General features: G+C 45.3%; 1 protein-coding gene and 1 long non-coding RNA gene across 4 annotated transcripts; one reads left to right on the plus strand and one right to left on the minus strand.

The window, feature by feature from the left end:
• The first annotated feature begins 232 nt into the window (after positions 1–232).
• On the plus strand, positions 233–7584 carry LOC310907506. Of its 2 annotated transcripts, none has more exons than XR_014589631.1 (3): positions 233–325; positions 4162–4252; positions 6173–7584. It is a non-coding gene; the product is annotated as an uncharacterized lncRNA (long non-coding RNA). The 2 variants fall into 2 exon arrangements; XR_014589632.1 differs by lacking the exon at positions 6173–7584 and adding an exon at positions 4766–4893.
• A 115-nt stretch (positions 7585–7699) lies between these two features.
• LOC310907505 (gallinacin-9) lies at positions 7700–11088 on the minus strand (the record flags this gene model as incomplete). Of its 2 annotated transcripts, XR_014589630.1 has the most annotated exons (3): positions 10937–11085; positions 8448–8577; positions 7700–7926 (listed from the first exon to the last, which is right to left on the minus strand). XR_014589630.1 is itself a non-coding variant. In XM_083857764.1 (2 exons), the coding sequence occupies exons 1-2, from the start codon at positions 10992–10994 to the stop codon at positions 8444–8446; spliced, it is 192 nt and encodes a 63-aa protein (XP_083713890.1). In that variant the 5' UTR covers positions 10995–11088. The 2 variants fall into 2 exon arrangements, 1 of the variants encoding a protein (XP_083713890.1); XM_083857764.1 differs by lacking the exon at positions 7700–7926 and having other exon boundaries at positions 8444–8577; positions 10937–11088.
• Between the last annotated feature and the right edge of the window lie 3482 nt (positions 11089–14570).

Raw genomic sequence — 14570 nt, forward strand, 5'->3', positions numbered from 1 at the left:
TAGGGGTGGCTCACTCCACATTACTGGCCAAAATACCCAGCAGCAGATGGGATTTCCAGACAGGGTTTGGCCAAGTCAGGTCTGGGCAGTTTTCCACAGGGCTGTCCAAGGTCACTGGATGGACAGCAGGGCTGTTCCCCCATGGATTTCATGCCACTTTTTTGCCAGGTGTGGAGGTGCTGTGAGGACAAAGGTTGGGCAATCATATCAAAGGTCTGTCTTCCTTCCTGTCATTTGCACAGGGGACGCTGGAGGAAGAGGATGGCAGAGAGAAGGTGAAGGATCCTCATTGCTTCAAGTGTCTGGGGACATCCCATTGTCATAGGTAAGCTGAGGTGACATATGGACACACAGGGTTTAACCCAGTGGCTTTCAGACCAGCTCCCAGAGGGATTTAGGGTGCTCTGGACTGGCTGAGATCTCCTCCTGGGACTGGTGGAAAAGGGTCAGGAGAGAGGAGAGCAAGCCATGGAGGAGGGATGGGACACAGGGACATCTCAGGCAGCACTTGTCTAAGTGGGGGCAAAGGAACTGGCACCTGGATGTTCACTGGGAACAAAGTCTGAGGTGTGCTGAGTGATAAAAAATCAACTGGGATTTAAAAGAGTCCTTCCAAGTGTTCATTTTAGCAATATCTTATATAGAAATATATCTACATTAGTGTGGATTTGCTAGGAGGGCTGTAGAGAAACAGGAGAGTAAGAAATATCATTATAGAATTTGTCTACGTTTAAATAAACAATTACTGAAATTAATACCCCGACTATTCCTGAGTAAATCACAGGTTAGAATATCGGGCTTATTCTCCTCTATTTGCATCTTCTTCAGTGAAGATAAAATATAAAGCACTTAAAGAAATTTGGCCTTTGTTTCTCCGGGAATATGTATAGATTATTTGCACAGGCATACAAATACATATTTCTGCTTGGAGAACATAATTTTGGGGGCTCCACACAATGTCCTCTGCAGTACCCCATGGAAAGGGAACTGAGTAAGACATTTAGCATCCAAATTCTTTCAGGATGCAATAGTAATTGAATTACAATATTCATTCTTTAATTGCTTGTGTGTAACCAGCAAGAAACAGGTGAAATGTATCACTTTTGTAATCATGACTGGCCAAAACAATGCTTAGAGTCAATAACAGTATGTTGGAATCAAAATAAGAGTTAAATTATAGTATTTAGGTTATTTAAAGGAAGTTTACCATCAATCATAAGAATAAATAAAATTAATTAGTTAAAGATCTTATGCACATCCTGAAATTTGAGCTTGGATTTGCTTTCTTCCACTTTGGGCAGGTGGCATATGCACCAAGTGGAAAAACAGGAAGAAAGAACAGTTTTATCCTATTTTAATCTCCTTTTTAGGGAGTTACCTCAAAATCTCAGTTCAGAGCTCTGTGCCTCTAAAAACTCATTTATACATTTAATATTCACACTGTCTATTTCTGCTTCTTTACATTTCATCACTTGAGTTATTGAAGGTTTTTTGGGTTTTTGTTAAAGAACAAAATCAAAATCCAAGTAATAGAAACAAATGCTCTTCCATATTATAAAGCAAATATACACATTCTTCCAATTAAATTGTACAGGAATGGGATTTTAAATAGCTGTCTTTTTCTGGGGAGCCTGTTCAGTGCCCAGCCACCCTCTGGGTGAAGGACTTTTCTGATTTCCAACCTAAACCTGCCCCAACTTTGCTTCATTCCATTCCCTCGAGTCCTGTCCATATGATTTTGAGGGCAGTGACTGGTTTCTTGTCCATCAGGATTCACAGCAGATGCAGAGCAGGGAGGGCTTTGAGTCTGGCCTGTCAGAAAACATCATTCACTCACATATCAGCACTGGGAATCAAAAGACATCAGAATAATTAAGGAATATCCATAAAACTCTGCTGTCAGAATAATTTACCTACTCTTCACTGAAGAAGTTTGCTGGAGGAGAATTTCAGCATTAGCTCTTGGTTGCCATCTTCTGGGAGAGACCCGGGTAGGTGGATGCTCTTTGGAGTACAGGAATGGTGGGCTTTTTTCCTGGTGCTATGAATGAAAACACAATATCTGAAAACACAATTTCTTTTGGTGCTATGAATGAAAACACAATATCTGGGCTCACAGGTGCCTTCAGGGTTCAGGTTAAACCGGTGCTGCCATCAGTTTCTGTAGTCCAGACCCTCTGAGGGCACATATTTGACCAAAATATTTTTGTGAAAGTTGTTTCCTTTGGCCACCTGGAACCAGATGGGCTGTGTGGAAGCAGGTGCTTCCCTGGAATTAATTATTCAAACAAAATTATTTTCTGTGGGACAAGTAGAACACAGTTGTGGCAAATCCCTGAGAATGAAAGAGTGACCAGCAAGTCAAGGGAGGGCAATTTGCTCTTGTGACATCCTACCTGGGGTCCCCAAAATAAGGACATGGAGAGAGTCCAGAGGAATCCACAGAGATGTTCCAAGAGCTGGAGTCCCTCTGCTCTGGAGCCAGGCTGGGAGAGCTGGAGGTGTTCACCTGGAGAAGAGAAGGATCCAGGGAGAGCTCAGAGCCCCTTCCAGACCCTAAAGGGGCTCCAGGAGAGCTGGAGAAGGGCTTGGGACAAGGGATGAAGGGACAGGATATGGGGAATGGCTTCCCACTGCCAGAGGGCAGGGCTAGATGGGATATTGGGAAGGAATTGCTCCCTGTGAGGGTGGGGAGGCTGGCACAGGGTGCCTACAGAAGCTGTGACTGCCCCTGGATCACTGGAAGTGTCTAAGGACAGGTTGGGACTTGGAGCAGCCTGGGACAGTGGAAGGTGTCCCTGCTCATGGCAGGGGGTGGAATGGGCTGAGTTTTAAGGTCCCTTCCAACCCAAACCAGTCTGGGATTCTATGAACACTGAGGAGTCTCACCTTTATTTCACACTGGAGAGTCATTGCAAAATTTGGCTTCCCTAATTCAGCTGTTATGGGGCTGTGGATGCACCCCCAGGCTCCAGACACAGCCCTGCAGGGTTAAATTCCCCCTGGATCCCAAACTGTGTGTCCCAGGCCATCGTTTCCCACCTCCCAGGAGGGATCAAAGTGTTGGGCACACACCGGGGCAGTGCGAGGCATTTTTGGGAAGATCCAGCTCCTGTTCCAGGGAAAGGGGAGGGAGCTCATGAGAAGTTACCATCCCCCATCAGCTGCTGGGAAGTGACGTTTCAGGTGATGGGAATTGCTGGGGCAAGTCCATGTCCTTGGCCAGCTGGTCTGTGGCAGCTCTGTCACCCACAGAATGTATAAAACCAGTTTTTCTGGGGTGAGACATCACTCTGTGGAGATCCCCTGGAGTGGAACCAGGTGGGACCCTCTCCTCAGGTCCTCTTGGCTGAGCTAAAGGTGCAGTTTCCACACTGATTTCAACCAAAGAGGAGAAAAACAAGTAATTTTTGGTCAAATTTGTTGCTCCTCCAAAAAGAAATTAATCATCAGAGATGTAGAATACTGCAGCTTAACTAAAGCCCTGTGAATATCTGAAATGGTCAGTGCTTGGGATTTCAGTAATGCTGATTATTACACTCAGTGATGGTGATTCTTAATTACTAAATTAGTTGGTATTATTTTCCAAAGGTAGCTGGAATCTGCAGTGAGAAATGATGGGGGAGAGACAGTTCAGGGCTTCCAGGATGGATAGGTGGCTCCTTAGATTTTCTGTGAAGATCTTTCAGGGAGTAATTACTGGCTTGTAAGCGAAAAAATTACCATTATTTGAGTAATTAAAGCTTTTAGGTGTTTATATTGAAAGAAATTGGAAAGGCTTGAGTTATTAATTAAATGAAATGGGTATTTTAGTCATTAAATAACTTGCTTTGAACATGAAGCACTGTACTGTATGAGCTGCCATGATTAAAGTTAACTCCATCCCAGCCAGACTCAGCAGAGTTGCTCAAATAAAAAAATTGATAAAAATATTTATAGCCATAAATACATTTCATCAATCTTATGCAGTATATATTCAAAATTGTCCTTGCTTAATTTATTTTCCTGTTATTTCTATAGATTCATTCTAGAACATTTACTTTATTACATAATGGCCAATATTTATTTAAAAATTGCAGTTAATTTGTCATTCATAGTGTTTGTGCTGTGTGATGACAAGTGCAGGTCACATGCATGACTTCTTTATGGTTTTTTTCTTAGCATCTGCTGTATTTGGTGGCACTGAATTCGGACATGAAGATCTTTTCCTTTTTCTTTGCTGTTCTCCTCTTAATGCTCCAGGGCACTTCAGGTAAGAGTGAAATAAACTCTAAGAAAATGCAGGGGGGAAACTATGAGTATGGAAAAAATAGAAATAGGAGTAGAAATAAAAACAGAAATAAAAGGAATAGGAATAGGAATAGGAACAGGAACAGGAACAGGAACAGGAACAGGAACAGGAACAGGAATAGGAATAGGAATAGGAATAGGAATAAAATAGGAAGAGGAAGAAATGGAAATGGAAATGGAAATAGAAGTAGAAATAGGAATAGAAATAGAAATAGAAATAGAAATAGAAATAGAAATAGAAATGAAATAAAAAAGGGGTTTAGTCCCTTTTGCTTATGGCCAAAGTGCTGCCAGAGTGTTGGGCACATTTTTACCAGTGACCAGACACCAAATGGATGCACTGAACCCTCCAAATTTGGAAAATAAGGGAATTTAATGGCGTGGAAGTGACCTAAACTTCAACATTGCTGCCGTGCTACAGCCTGGGAAGGCAAATCACCATTCTGCATTGGGTTTTTTTTGTAATTGTGCCCAGGTTTCCTGCGTGCCCCCAGCACAGAGGTGCAGTGCAGACAGGCTGGGGGGTCCTGCTCCAGCCACCGCTGCCCCCCGCCCCGCACCAGAGCCTTTGGACGCTGCCAGCAGGGAATTCCCTGCTGTAGGACCGTGGTGAGTCCAGGAGGTGATGGATCCCACACCCACAGAAGGCTTGGAAGGGGCCTTTCCAGGTCATCTATTCCACCCCCATTGTCATGGACACTTTCAACAAGATCAAGCTGCTCCAAGCCCTGTCCAACCTGGCCTTGAACATTCCCAGGGATTTCTTGGGGTTTATTACTCATTTATCATTCATTTTTGTGCATCCAGTCTGCCCTTTACTCCTCCAGCACAAGCTGTCAAAGAGCAGAGACTCTGCACACTCAGATATAGGATTTCCTGAGGATTTCCTCACTGCTTCCCTCTGTGGCATTAATGATGCAGCTCAAGTGCCTCGTGGGAAAGGTCACAGTGAAACCTCTTTGGCAGAGGGAATTAATTAGCCAGAAATGAGCTCTTTTTGCTGCTGTTCCCATTAGCTGGTTGAAGCTGCTCATGATGAGTAGTACTGGCTTCCAAGGGCGCATCTCTCCATGTGCACTGTCCTGAGGTCTGGGATTTTTGGGTCAGATTCATAGGAAACCTGCATGTTCCACCTTGCAAAGGCTGCCTGGTCCCGTAGTTGGAAGGACAGCCTGAAAGTCATGTTTTCCCAGATCTTTTTTTTTCTCAAGTTCCATCAACTTCCTCTTCTGGATAAAATCAAAATATTTGGTCTAGTGAAAGGTGTCCCTGCCCATGGTAGGGAGTTGGAGCCACATAGTCTTTGAAGTCCATTCAAATCAAAATAATTCTTTAATTCTGTGATTAATTTATTCTTTTTCCCCCTCAAATCCCTTAGTGGAATCCTAAAGTTCAGCCCATGTCTTTATTCCAATATCAAACTGCAGCAACAAATATCCCTGAATATTTACACTCTGCCCCCACTGATTCTAACATTTCATTTGCTGGTTCTTTTTTTCCCTGTTAAATGCTGCAAATAAATACTTTCATTTTTGGATAAACTTACTTAAACTTTCTTCAAGATTAGCAGCAAGAGATGCTAAAAACAAAGCATGAGCAGCAGAAACTCTTTTCCATACCAGAAATTTTAAGAAGAGTGGAAGCTTCAGGCACAGAGTGTGGTCAATTCCTGATTAATTCAATAGAAAAGCAATTTTTGATTAAAATTCAGCAGCAGGACTGTGAATATCCTGAAGAGTTGGATTCAGGAATATCAGCCCTTGGTGTTCATTCAACCCCTTCTGTGCGTTTTATTTAATTCTTTAATTCCTTTCCTGGTTGTATGTGCAAAATCTGAAAGTTTGAAAGTTTCTTCCTTTTTTTTTTTTTTTTTTTTTTTCAGTATGATTAGTGGTCACTGACATCTCAGATGGGCTAACCAGAGCTGCTGGCAGTTTAAGGGATGCATCATCCCATCAGAAAATCTGGATTTCTGAGCAGAAAATATGCATTTGACACATGCAGGCACGGGCCACAATGTGAACAGCAGAAAGAGAACAAACCCCTCCACAAACAACCTTAATGACTTGAAGAAACTCCAAACCAATTCTTGAACCACCCAGAAAAGACCAGTATTTTCCATTTTTAAAACTGTTTTGCTGTTGAAATTTGATTGTGTCAACCAACATCCGTCCCAGAGAGGTCACCAGCATGCAGGAGTTGGTGACTGTGAGAGGATGCAAATTTCTTCCTTTGGCCCCCAGAACAGCTATTCTTTTACCATTGTTATCATTATTTTATTTTCCTTTGGGAGTCAGCAATAATGTGAGTAATGCCAGAATGCTCAGCTAAGGTGTTTATATGTTGTAGTCTACACATCTCAATAAATTTTAATAAACTTGGTCTGGAAGATCTGTTTGATCCTTATCCCTGTGAGGAACAATCTCCTTATCCCTGTGAGGATTTCTCTTGAGTTTTTGTTGGAGGGTCTCACCTGGAATTAGTGTGAGATGTGCCTTTTGGTAAACATATCCAAGAAAAGGGGAGGAAAACAAACTCATGTGGTGACAGGAATATATCCTTGTCCTAATCATTATAAATTTGATCAAGAATAACTTCAAGGCCAGGTTGGACAAGACTTGGAACAACCTGGGACAGTGGAAGTTGTCCCTGCCCTTGGCTGGGGCGAAACTGGGTGATCTTTAAGGTCCTTTTTTACCCAAACCGTTCCATGATTCTGTGACTCTCCAAACCCACTGTGATTAGGCCAGTGGAGAGCTGGCACAAACTGATCAGATTGAGTATCCATGGAAGTCCTGGAACCATCCAGCAGTTCATGGCATGGACAGCATGGACACTTTGAGTCACCCCTTGCCTCAAATCCTCGTGGTCTTTGTACTGGGAATGTTAGGGATGGGGAAAGGAAGGAGGGGATGAGAATCCAGGCTGATGGACACACAGGCCACTGCCTCCAGGCACAGCAGTGCAGGGAAAAACAGTTTGACCAGTTTAGGATCCAGAGAAATTAAATTCCATGGACATGATGCTGGTGTACACTAAATAAAGACAGCAGGAGCAGAGTCTTGTGAATGTGGTCACGCAGTTTCAAGCCCTTCTGCCACCCTGGAGTTTCTCTGTATTCCAGATATTTCAGGTTGGGCTGGCAGGTGCAGCCTTGGAGAGGAGCACAGGACTGGCTCCTGAATCCCAGCTTTGGGCTGGAATAGCAGCTGGAACAGGCTCTAATGCTTTTCCAATTATTAATATAAATGTTACCACACAGATCACTTCAACACAGGGCAATTTAACAGGACTTGATGACACATGGACTTAATGTAGTTAAATAAAATTCATTTACAGACTGACTTCTATAGACAATAAAAGGAACAAAACCCACCCTGACATACATGAGCAAGTTTCAGCAACATGGTTTCACAAGAAGTTGCTTTTATTAGGATTGAAACTGCAAATGTCTTTACTGGACAAGAACTTCTCCTCAGATGTTCTTGTGCTCCTGAGGACCTCTACCCCCATGGGAAAGTCTCCCCAGGGCACTGAGGACAGGATCCATCGGTGTCAAAAGATGGGGGATGTCTCAGATGTCCAGAGCTCTTGTCTGAGTGGTCAGTGAGGTGTCAGATTTAGGAGCTGGGGGTCCTGCAGAGAAAAATCAGGTGCTTAGCTCATCCACCAAACAAACAAATTACACCTCAACACCTCAGACTGCTGGAGACATCAGGGAACTCATGAGGGTAAAGACAACTGGAGACTCTTTGGGCTGGACCTGTGTTTCTGGCCATAAGACAACCCAGATGAAATACAGGATGGGGCTGTCACCTCTCAGCACACACCACAGCTACTTACTTGTGCCTGCTGATGCCCCAGAGTACCAGGGACACCTTCCACTACCCCAGGTTGCTCCAAGCCCCATCCAGCCTGACCCTGGACATTTCCAAGGATCCAGGTGCAGCCACATCTTCTCTGGGCACCCTGTGCCAGGGCTTCCCCACCCTCACAAGGACAAATTTCTTCCTAACATCCAACCTAGATCTACTTTCTGTCAGATTGAAGCCACTGCCCCTTGTCCTGTCACTCTTGTAAACAATCTCTCTTTTTTTCTGGAATATTTCAACACCGCAAAGGCTCTGCAGCACTTCCTCAGGGGGAAATCCTCTTACCATTTGCAGCATTTTAGCTTCCCACCGCGGCAGGTCCCGATGTCAACCAGAGGAGCAGAGCAGGGCACGAAGGAGCAGGAGCCCCGGCTCTGCCTGCAGGCAACAGTGTCAGCGGCTTCCTGGCTGTAAGCTGCAAAAAAAAAGAAAAGGTAAAATTCATGTTTGTTTGTCCTGGCAGAGGACTGGAGTCGTGAGGTGTGAGATTTACCTGGCACTGTGCTAAGGTTTTGTCATCAGATTGGATTCCATCCCTAATTTGAAAGGCATCACAGGTTTAGTCCAAATCAGGTCTACCATGTTTCAACTACTTTGTCCCAGTGGTTCTTGAGTCCTTTCTCTCAATCACAAGTTATTCAAGGGTTACATGTTTTCAATGTCACTCAACTGATTTTAGACCTTGGTTTCCCTTACCTCTTAATCTAAAAAGCCCTATAGTGTTTTATACATATAATCTTTATGAAGAGATAGAAAATAATTGGTGGCTCTTTCCCCAGAGATTCTACTGGAATTGTACCAGTCCTGCAGCCATTTCAGGGTTTTTTGATATAAATAATGCATTTTGTGGTGCATGAAGTAGGAAAAGCTCAAGAAAGCAATCCCAAAACATGCAGTACAGATTTTGTCTCAATGGTTCTACATTTTTTCTTTGAGTAGACACACATTTGATGGTCTAAGGAAGCTGGTACAAATTTGAGACTACTGCAAATCCAATTGAGACAACTTCAGCTGCTTCAAAAACACCAAAACAGCCTGGAATGATACATGGGCTCCAAACCCACTTAATGCACATGGACAATAGAGTTCAGGCAAAACCCGACAGTCAGGATAATGTTTTTCCCAAAACCAGATTAGGTCTCCTAATCTGGAATACACAGTCAGGACACGTGGGTGAGAATGTGAGAACAGAAAGCTCTTGTTTCTGGGTTATATCTTTAGTATTATTATAAGAATTGCCTCAATAAAATCCTCAGGGAATTGTTCAGGTTGGAAAAGGGTCCTTGGATCTTCCAAGACCATCAAGTCCAACTGTTCCCCCAGCACTGTCAAGGCCACCACTGAGCCATGTCCCCAAGTGCCACATCCACACAGCTTTTAAATCCCTCCAGGGATGGAGACTCCACCACTGCCTTGGGCAGCTGTGCCAGAGCTGAAGAACACTTCTGGTGAAGAAATGTTTCCTAATATCCAATCTACCTCCCAAGGTACAAATCTATGTCATTTTATCTTGTCCTGTCCCTGTTCCCTGTGAGCAGAGCCCAATCTCACCTCTGTCTGTCCCCTCCTGTCAGGGAGTTGTGCAGAGCCACAAGGTCCCCCCTGAGCCTCCTTTTCTCCAGGCTGAGCTCCTTTCCCAGTTCCCTCAGCTGCTCCTGGTGCTCCAGACCCTTCTCCAGCTCCATTCCCTTCCCTGGACATGCTCCAGCCCCTCAATGTCCCTCTTATCATCAGGATCCCAGAAGTTTTCCCAGCACTGGAGATGTCCCAGCAGTGCCATCACAGGGAACAGGCTCTGCCCTGGTCCTGCTGCCACCCCAGAGCTGGGACAGCCCAGGTGCCTTTGGCCTCTTGCCCACCTGGGCACACCTGGCTCATGTCCAGCTGCTGTCACCAGCACCCCCAGGGCTTTTTTCCAGTTTTCCAGGCACTCTGCCCCAGCCTGGAGCCGCAGGGGTTGCTGTGAGCAGCACTTGGCCTTGTTGAGCCTCACACAATTTGCCTCATCCCATGGATCCAGCCTGTCCAGATCCCTCTGCAGAGCTTTCCTGCCCTCCAGCACATCAACACTCCTGCCTAACTTGGTATAATCGGCAAATTTGCTGAGATTACCCTCAATCCCCTCATCTGGATCATTGATGAAGATATCAAACAGGACCAGCCCCAATACTGAGCTCTGGGGAGCACCACTGGTGACAGCCTCAGCTGGACTTAACTCCATTCCCCACACCTCTCTGGGCCTGGCCATCCTGATAGTTTTTAACCCAGTGAACAGAGCACCCATGCAAGCCAGGAGCAGCCAGTTTCTCCAGGAAAACTCTGTGGAAACTGGTGTCAAAGATTTATCAAAATCCAGCTAGATACCTAACACCTGACACCTTGTCATACAGGAGATCAAGCTGGTCAAGCAGAATCAGCTTTTCATGAACCAGCACTGGCTGTGCTTGATCCCCTGGGTGTTCTGTACATGCTACATTAAGACACTCAACATAAGCTGCTCCAAAATCTTTTTTGGCACCAAGGTCAATACAGGACCATCCTTTTTTTCCCCATCTTGTCATTGTATGCTAGAAAGAAACCATCAGTATGACTATCAAGAACATTGAATGAATAGCTTGAAAATTAGGACTATGACCAGGGAAGGGGAATTCTAATAGGAAATTCATGGATTCCAGGAGCAGAGAGCTAATTTGACCCTCAGCACTGGCATCTAGTGAACTCCTCTACATCTTCAGCCTTTCAGCCTCCATCACATCATCTCTTTTCAGCCTTACCTGGAGCAGCCTGGAAGAGGAAGAAGAGAACAGCGACAAGGAAGAAGAGGATTCTCATGACTGGCAGCTGGCAGCAAGGCAGCTTTTGCAGGGATGGAGACAACACCAGTGTGAGCAGCAGCTGTCCGAGACCGAGCACAGGGAGTGCCTCTGCATATAAAGGCTGTGGGACAGAGCAGGGTGGGTGGAGGAGTGGCTGCCTGCAGGACAGAGAGTTCATTGCCCCGTTCCCATGGAGATTGGTGATGTAGGGAGGTGTTGCAACCCCTCACGTTAGAAGATGCCCGACCTGAGCCGTGACCACGTCTTGCCAGCTGACCCCAGCAGCCAAACCACCCCGAGCCAGCTGGTGGGATGGGCCCAGGGAGGACCTGGGATTGGAGCAGGAGGGAGGTGGGTTCCTGGGATCCACAGAGTTGTAAACCATGCAGAACTGATGGTGCCCTCTGGCTCTTGGTCATGGTCTGCTGACAGCGTGTCCTCCCCCTCAGCCACCAGGCAGGGTGGGCAAAAGAGAAAACTCCTCCTTGGAGACAAGAGCATGGAGTGACAGGGCAAGGGGTGATGGCTTCAGGCTGAAAGAGTGCAGGTTTGGATGAGGTATTTGGAGAAACTCCTTCACTGTGAGGGTGGTGAGACAATGGAACATTTTGTCCAGAAAAGCTGTGGCTGCCCCATCCCTGGAAGTGTTCAAGGACAGGTTAGAGAGGGCTTGGAACAACCTGGGATAGTGGGTCGTTCCCATATTCCTACCCAGGCAGGGGCTTGGAATGTGATGATCTTTCGGGTCCTTTCCAAGCCAAACCATTCTAAGATGATGAAGATGAATGCAAGAAAGGATCAGAACCCTTGCTTGGGTTGGAGTTGTAGGACTGCAAGAGAAGGAGACAGAGTAGAGCTGAAAGGGTCATGGATATTCCCCCTCCTGGCTATGAAACTGGTGAACATGGCAGTTGCTCCAGTCTCCCAGGAGTTTTTCCAGGATAATTCACAGTTCAGTCACTGTCTGTACCTTTTTTTTGTGACTCTAGCCATGGATTTGTACCAAATGTCACAGAAGTCATTAAACATAAAGGACTGAAGGGACACCCCTGTGTGTTGTGCCACACTGTCATAGGAGACTGATCCTAATTCCCTCCAGCAACTCCTGAGACCTGTGCTGAAAACAATGATATCCCAGTCTGAAACTTCTTCCAAATCTAGTCTGCATGGAGTGTCAAAAAATTACTCATTCTTGCCCAAATGATCTTGGTTTAATGGCATTTTCCCTTGCTGTCAATCACCTTGCTGAATGTGGTCATGAAGAGACTCATCTCTCTGATTTCACATATTCAATATACCAAATCCACTTCTGGTGTCTCCACCTCTCTTATCATCTTGTAACTTATTTCTGTAAATAAGAAATTTTTCTCTAAATCTGAAAATAAAATCTAATTTTTTTTTCATGCATGTGATGGTCCAGCCATATTTAAAATGGACCAGAGGAAGTGTCACCAGAACTCTGTAAAGGTCTCTTAACCTTTGTACTTGTCACCAAGAAATGCCACTCCTGAGACATGTGGGAACTTCAATGTACATTTTTTCAGGCAAACAAGACAGGACAAACCAAAAATTATCAGCGAAACAAAGTCACAAGGGTTATTAATTATTTACTGCTTCAGCTGGAGCAGCAAACTGAAATGATGGAGAGCAAGAGCAGGGTGAGCTCTGACTGCACAGAGGGCAGAGAGGTCTGTGCCTGGTGAACCAGCTGCTGCAAGTTGGGTGTAGGGCATGGAAGGGCTTAATTAAAAAAAAAACCCCAACATATTAGTTCAGTATATAAGGGCTAGAAACAAGCAAAAAGCTTCTTGTGGGTGGATGAGGAAGTTGAGAAGGGGCAGGAGGATACAGATGGCAAAGAAAATTAATTCCCACCCATCCTTCATTGAGTCCACATTGTTGAGGAGCATGGTGAGGAAATGGACCTTCAGACCTCTGCCAGGAGCTGTGAGAGCTGGGGTGGGCAGTGATGGTTTAGGGAAAGACCCTGTATTTTCACACACATTATTTAGCCAGAAGCACAGGGTCTAAAATGGCCTGTTGCTGTCATTTCTTCTCTGTTTCCCTCCTGGATACAGAATTTCCAAAGAGTCAGTCATTTATATTAAATCACTCTGTGTCCATGTGTGCCTGGAATTTTATTTAAGGGAGTCGTAAGGGATCTCCCAGACTCCTGATTTGTGATCAAGGACATGGACACAACCCCACAACCCAAACTGCTCTGAGCACCTGCCCAAGGTTTCAGACAGGCAGCCCATCCACCTGCACCCTCAGCTTCACTTCTGGAAAGACAAAAAGAAGGGGAAAAAAGTGCAGTCCATGATCTTAAAACACAGCCAGCTGTAAGGAAACCATCGAGGGTGAAGATTACTTGTAGAAATAACAGGATTTAATGGAAAAGGGAAAAGTGCTTTTCTACGCTTTGCATAACGTCCCTCCTGTCTGTCCCAGGCAGCACAAGGGGCAGAGATGTTTAATTTGGGGTGTGAGGCTGCTGAGCAAACCCTGCTGGAATTGGGTCATGATGTCACAGATTGTTCAATGCTCTTTGGAACCAAACAATGTCAGGGAGATGGAAGGAAAGGAGAAATGGCTCCAGCCTCCTCAATTCCCTCCCCTGCTCCAGCTGGAGAGTGGCAGCAATGCTTGTGCCAGGTCCAGGCTCCCTCCATGGAGACATAAATGTAGCTGGGGTGATAACAGCCCCCTTGAAGACTGCTTGGCACCAGGGAAAGGGAGCTTGGAGACAGTGCTCCACTTCTTCCTTCTTCTTGAGGCCCAGGAAAAGATGCTCCAAACAGTCTCCAGTGAACTGAGAAAAGATTGAGGCTGTGACTGACAGGAAGCTGTTGATCTTGAGGTGTCTGTCAGAGTTAACATTTGACCTGGCAGCAAAGCAGTGGGTGGTGGCTTTTGCATGGGACCTGTCCTTTTGAAGGAAAATAATTTTGTCACCCAGAAAGAGCAAATTCATCAGTTTGGCTTACTGATCCTTCAGGAAGCTTGGGAATATTTGCCTTTACACCTTGGGAAATCACCACCTGTGGTCTGTATTCTGGACTGTGGGGAAACCAGTACAGATCTCTCTGGATCTGAAGGAGTTTCCCTGCTTTTAATTACAATTGATGAGCAGCTAATCTGCCTGATCAGAAGGGGAGAATTAATTTAGTGACAATCTCCTTTGTTCTAGCAGTAAATAAAGAGGCAGAAGCAAGAGCAAGAAGTGGTGTTGAGTTCCTCTGTCCCAAAGTCAAGGGCATGGAATAAATGACAGAGAGAGGGACAATGTTTGCAGCCACAGTGAAGGTGACAGTGGGCAGAGGGTACAGGATGTTCGTTCTCCTTGACAGAGCACTCAATAAGGGCTGCTCATGCATAAAACTGATTTCCAGTGGGGAAACTCGCCTGCCCAAGGGCAGTCATGGGACCATCTCCAGTCTGTGTCGTGGCCATGGACCGGAGCAGCCAGGGGGATAAGTCACTGATTGCAGACTTTTGGAAAAACATGTTCCAGTCACAATTTTGAAAACTGATCTGTTCTTCAGGTCATCAAGGATGAGCTTTTCTGAGGTCCTGCATCAACTTTGGAAGG

The sequence above is a fragment of the Zosterops lateralis genome (assembly GCF_965231275.1).
Source record: "Zosterops lateralis genome assembly, chromosome: 3".
Lineage (NCBI taxonomy): Eukaryota > Metazoa > Chordata > Aves > Passeriformes > Zosteropidae > Zosterops > Zosterops lateralis.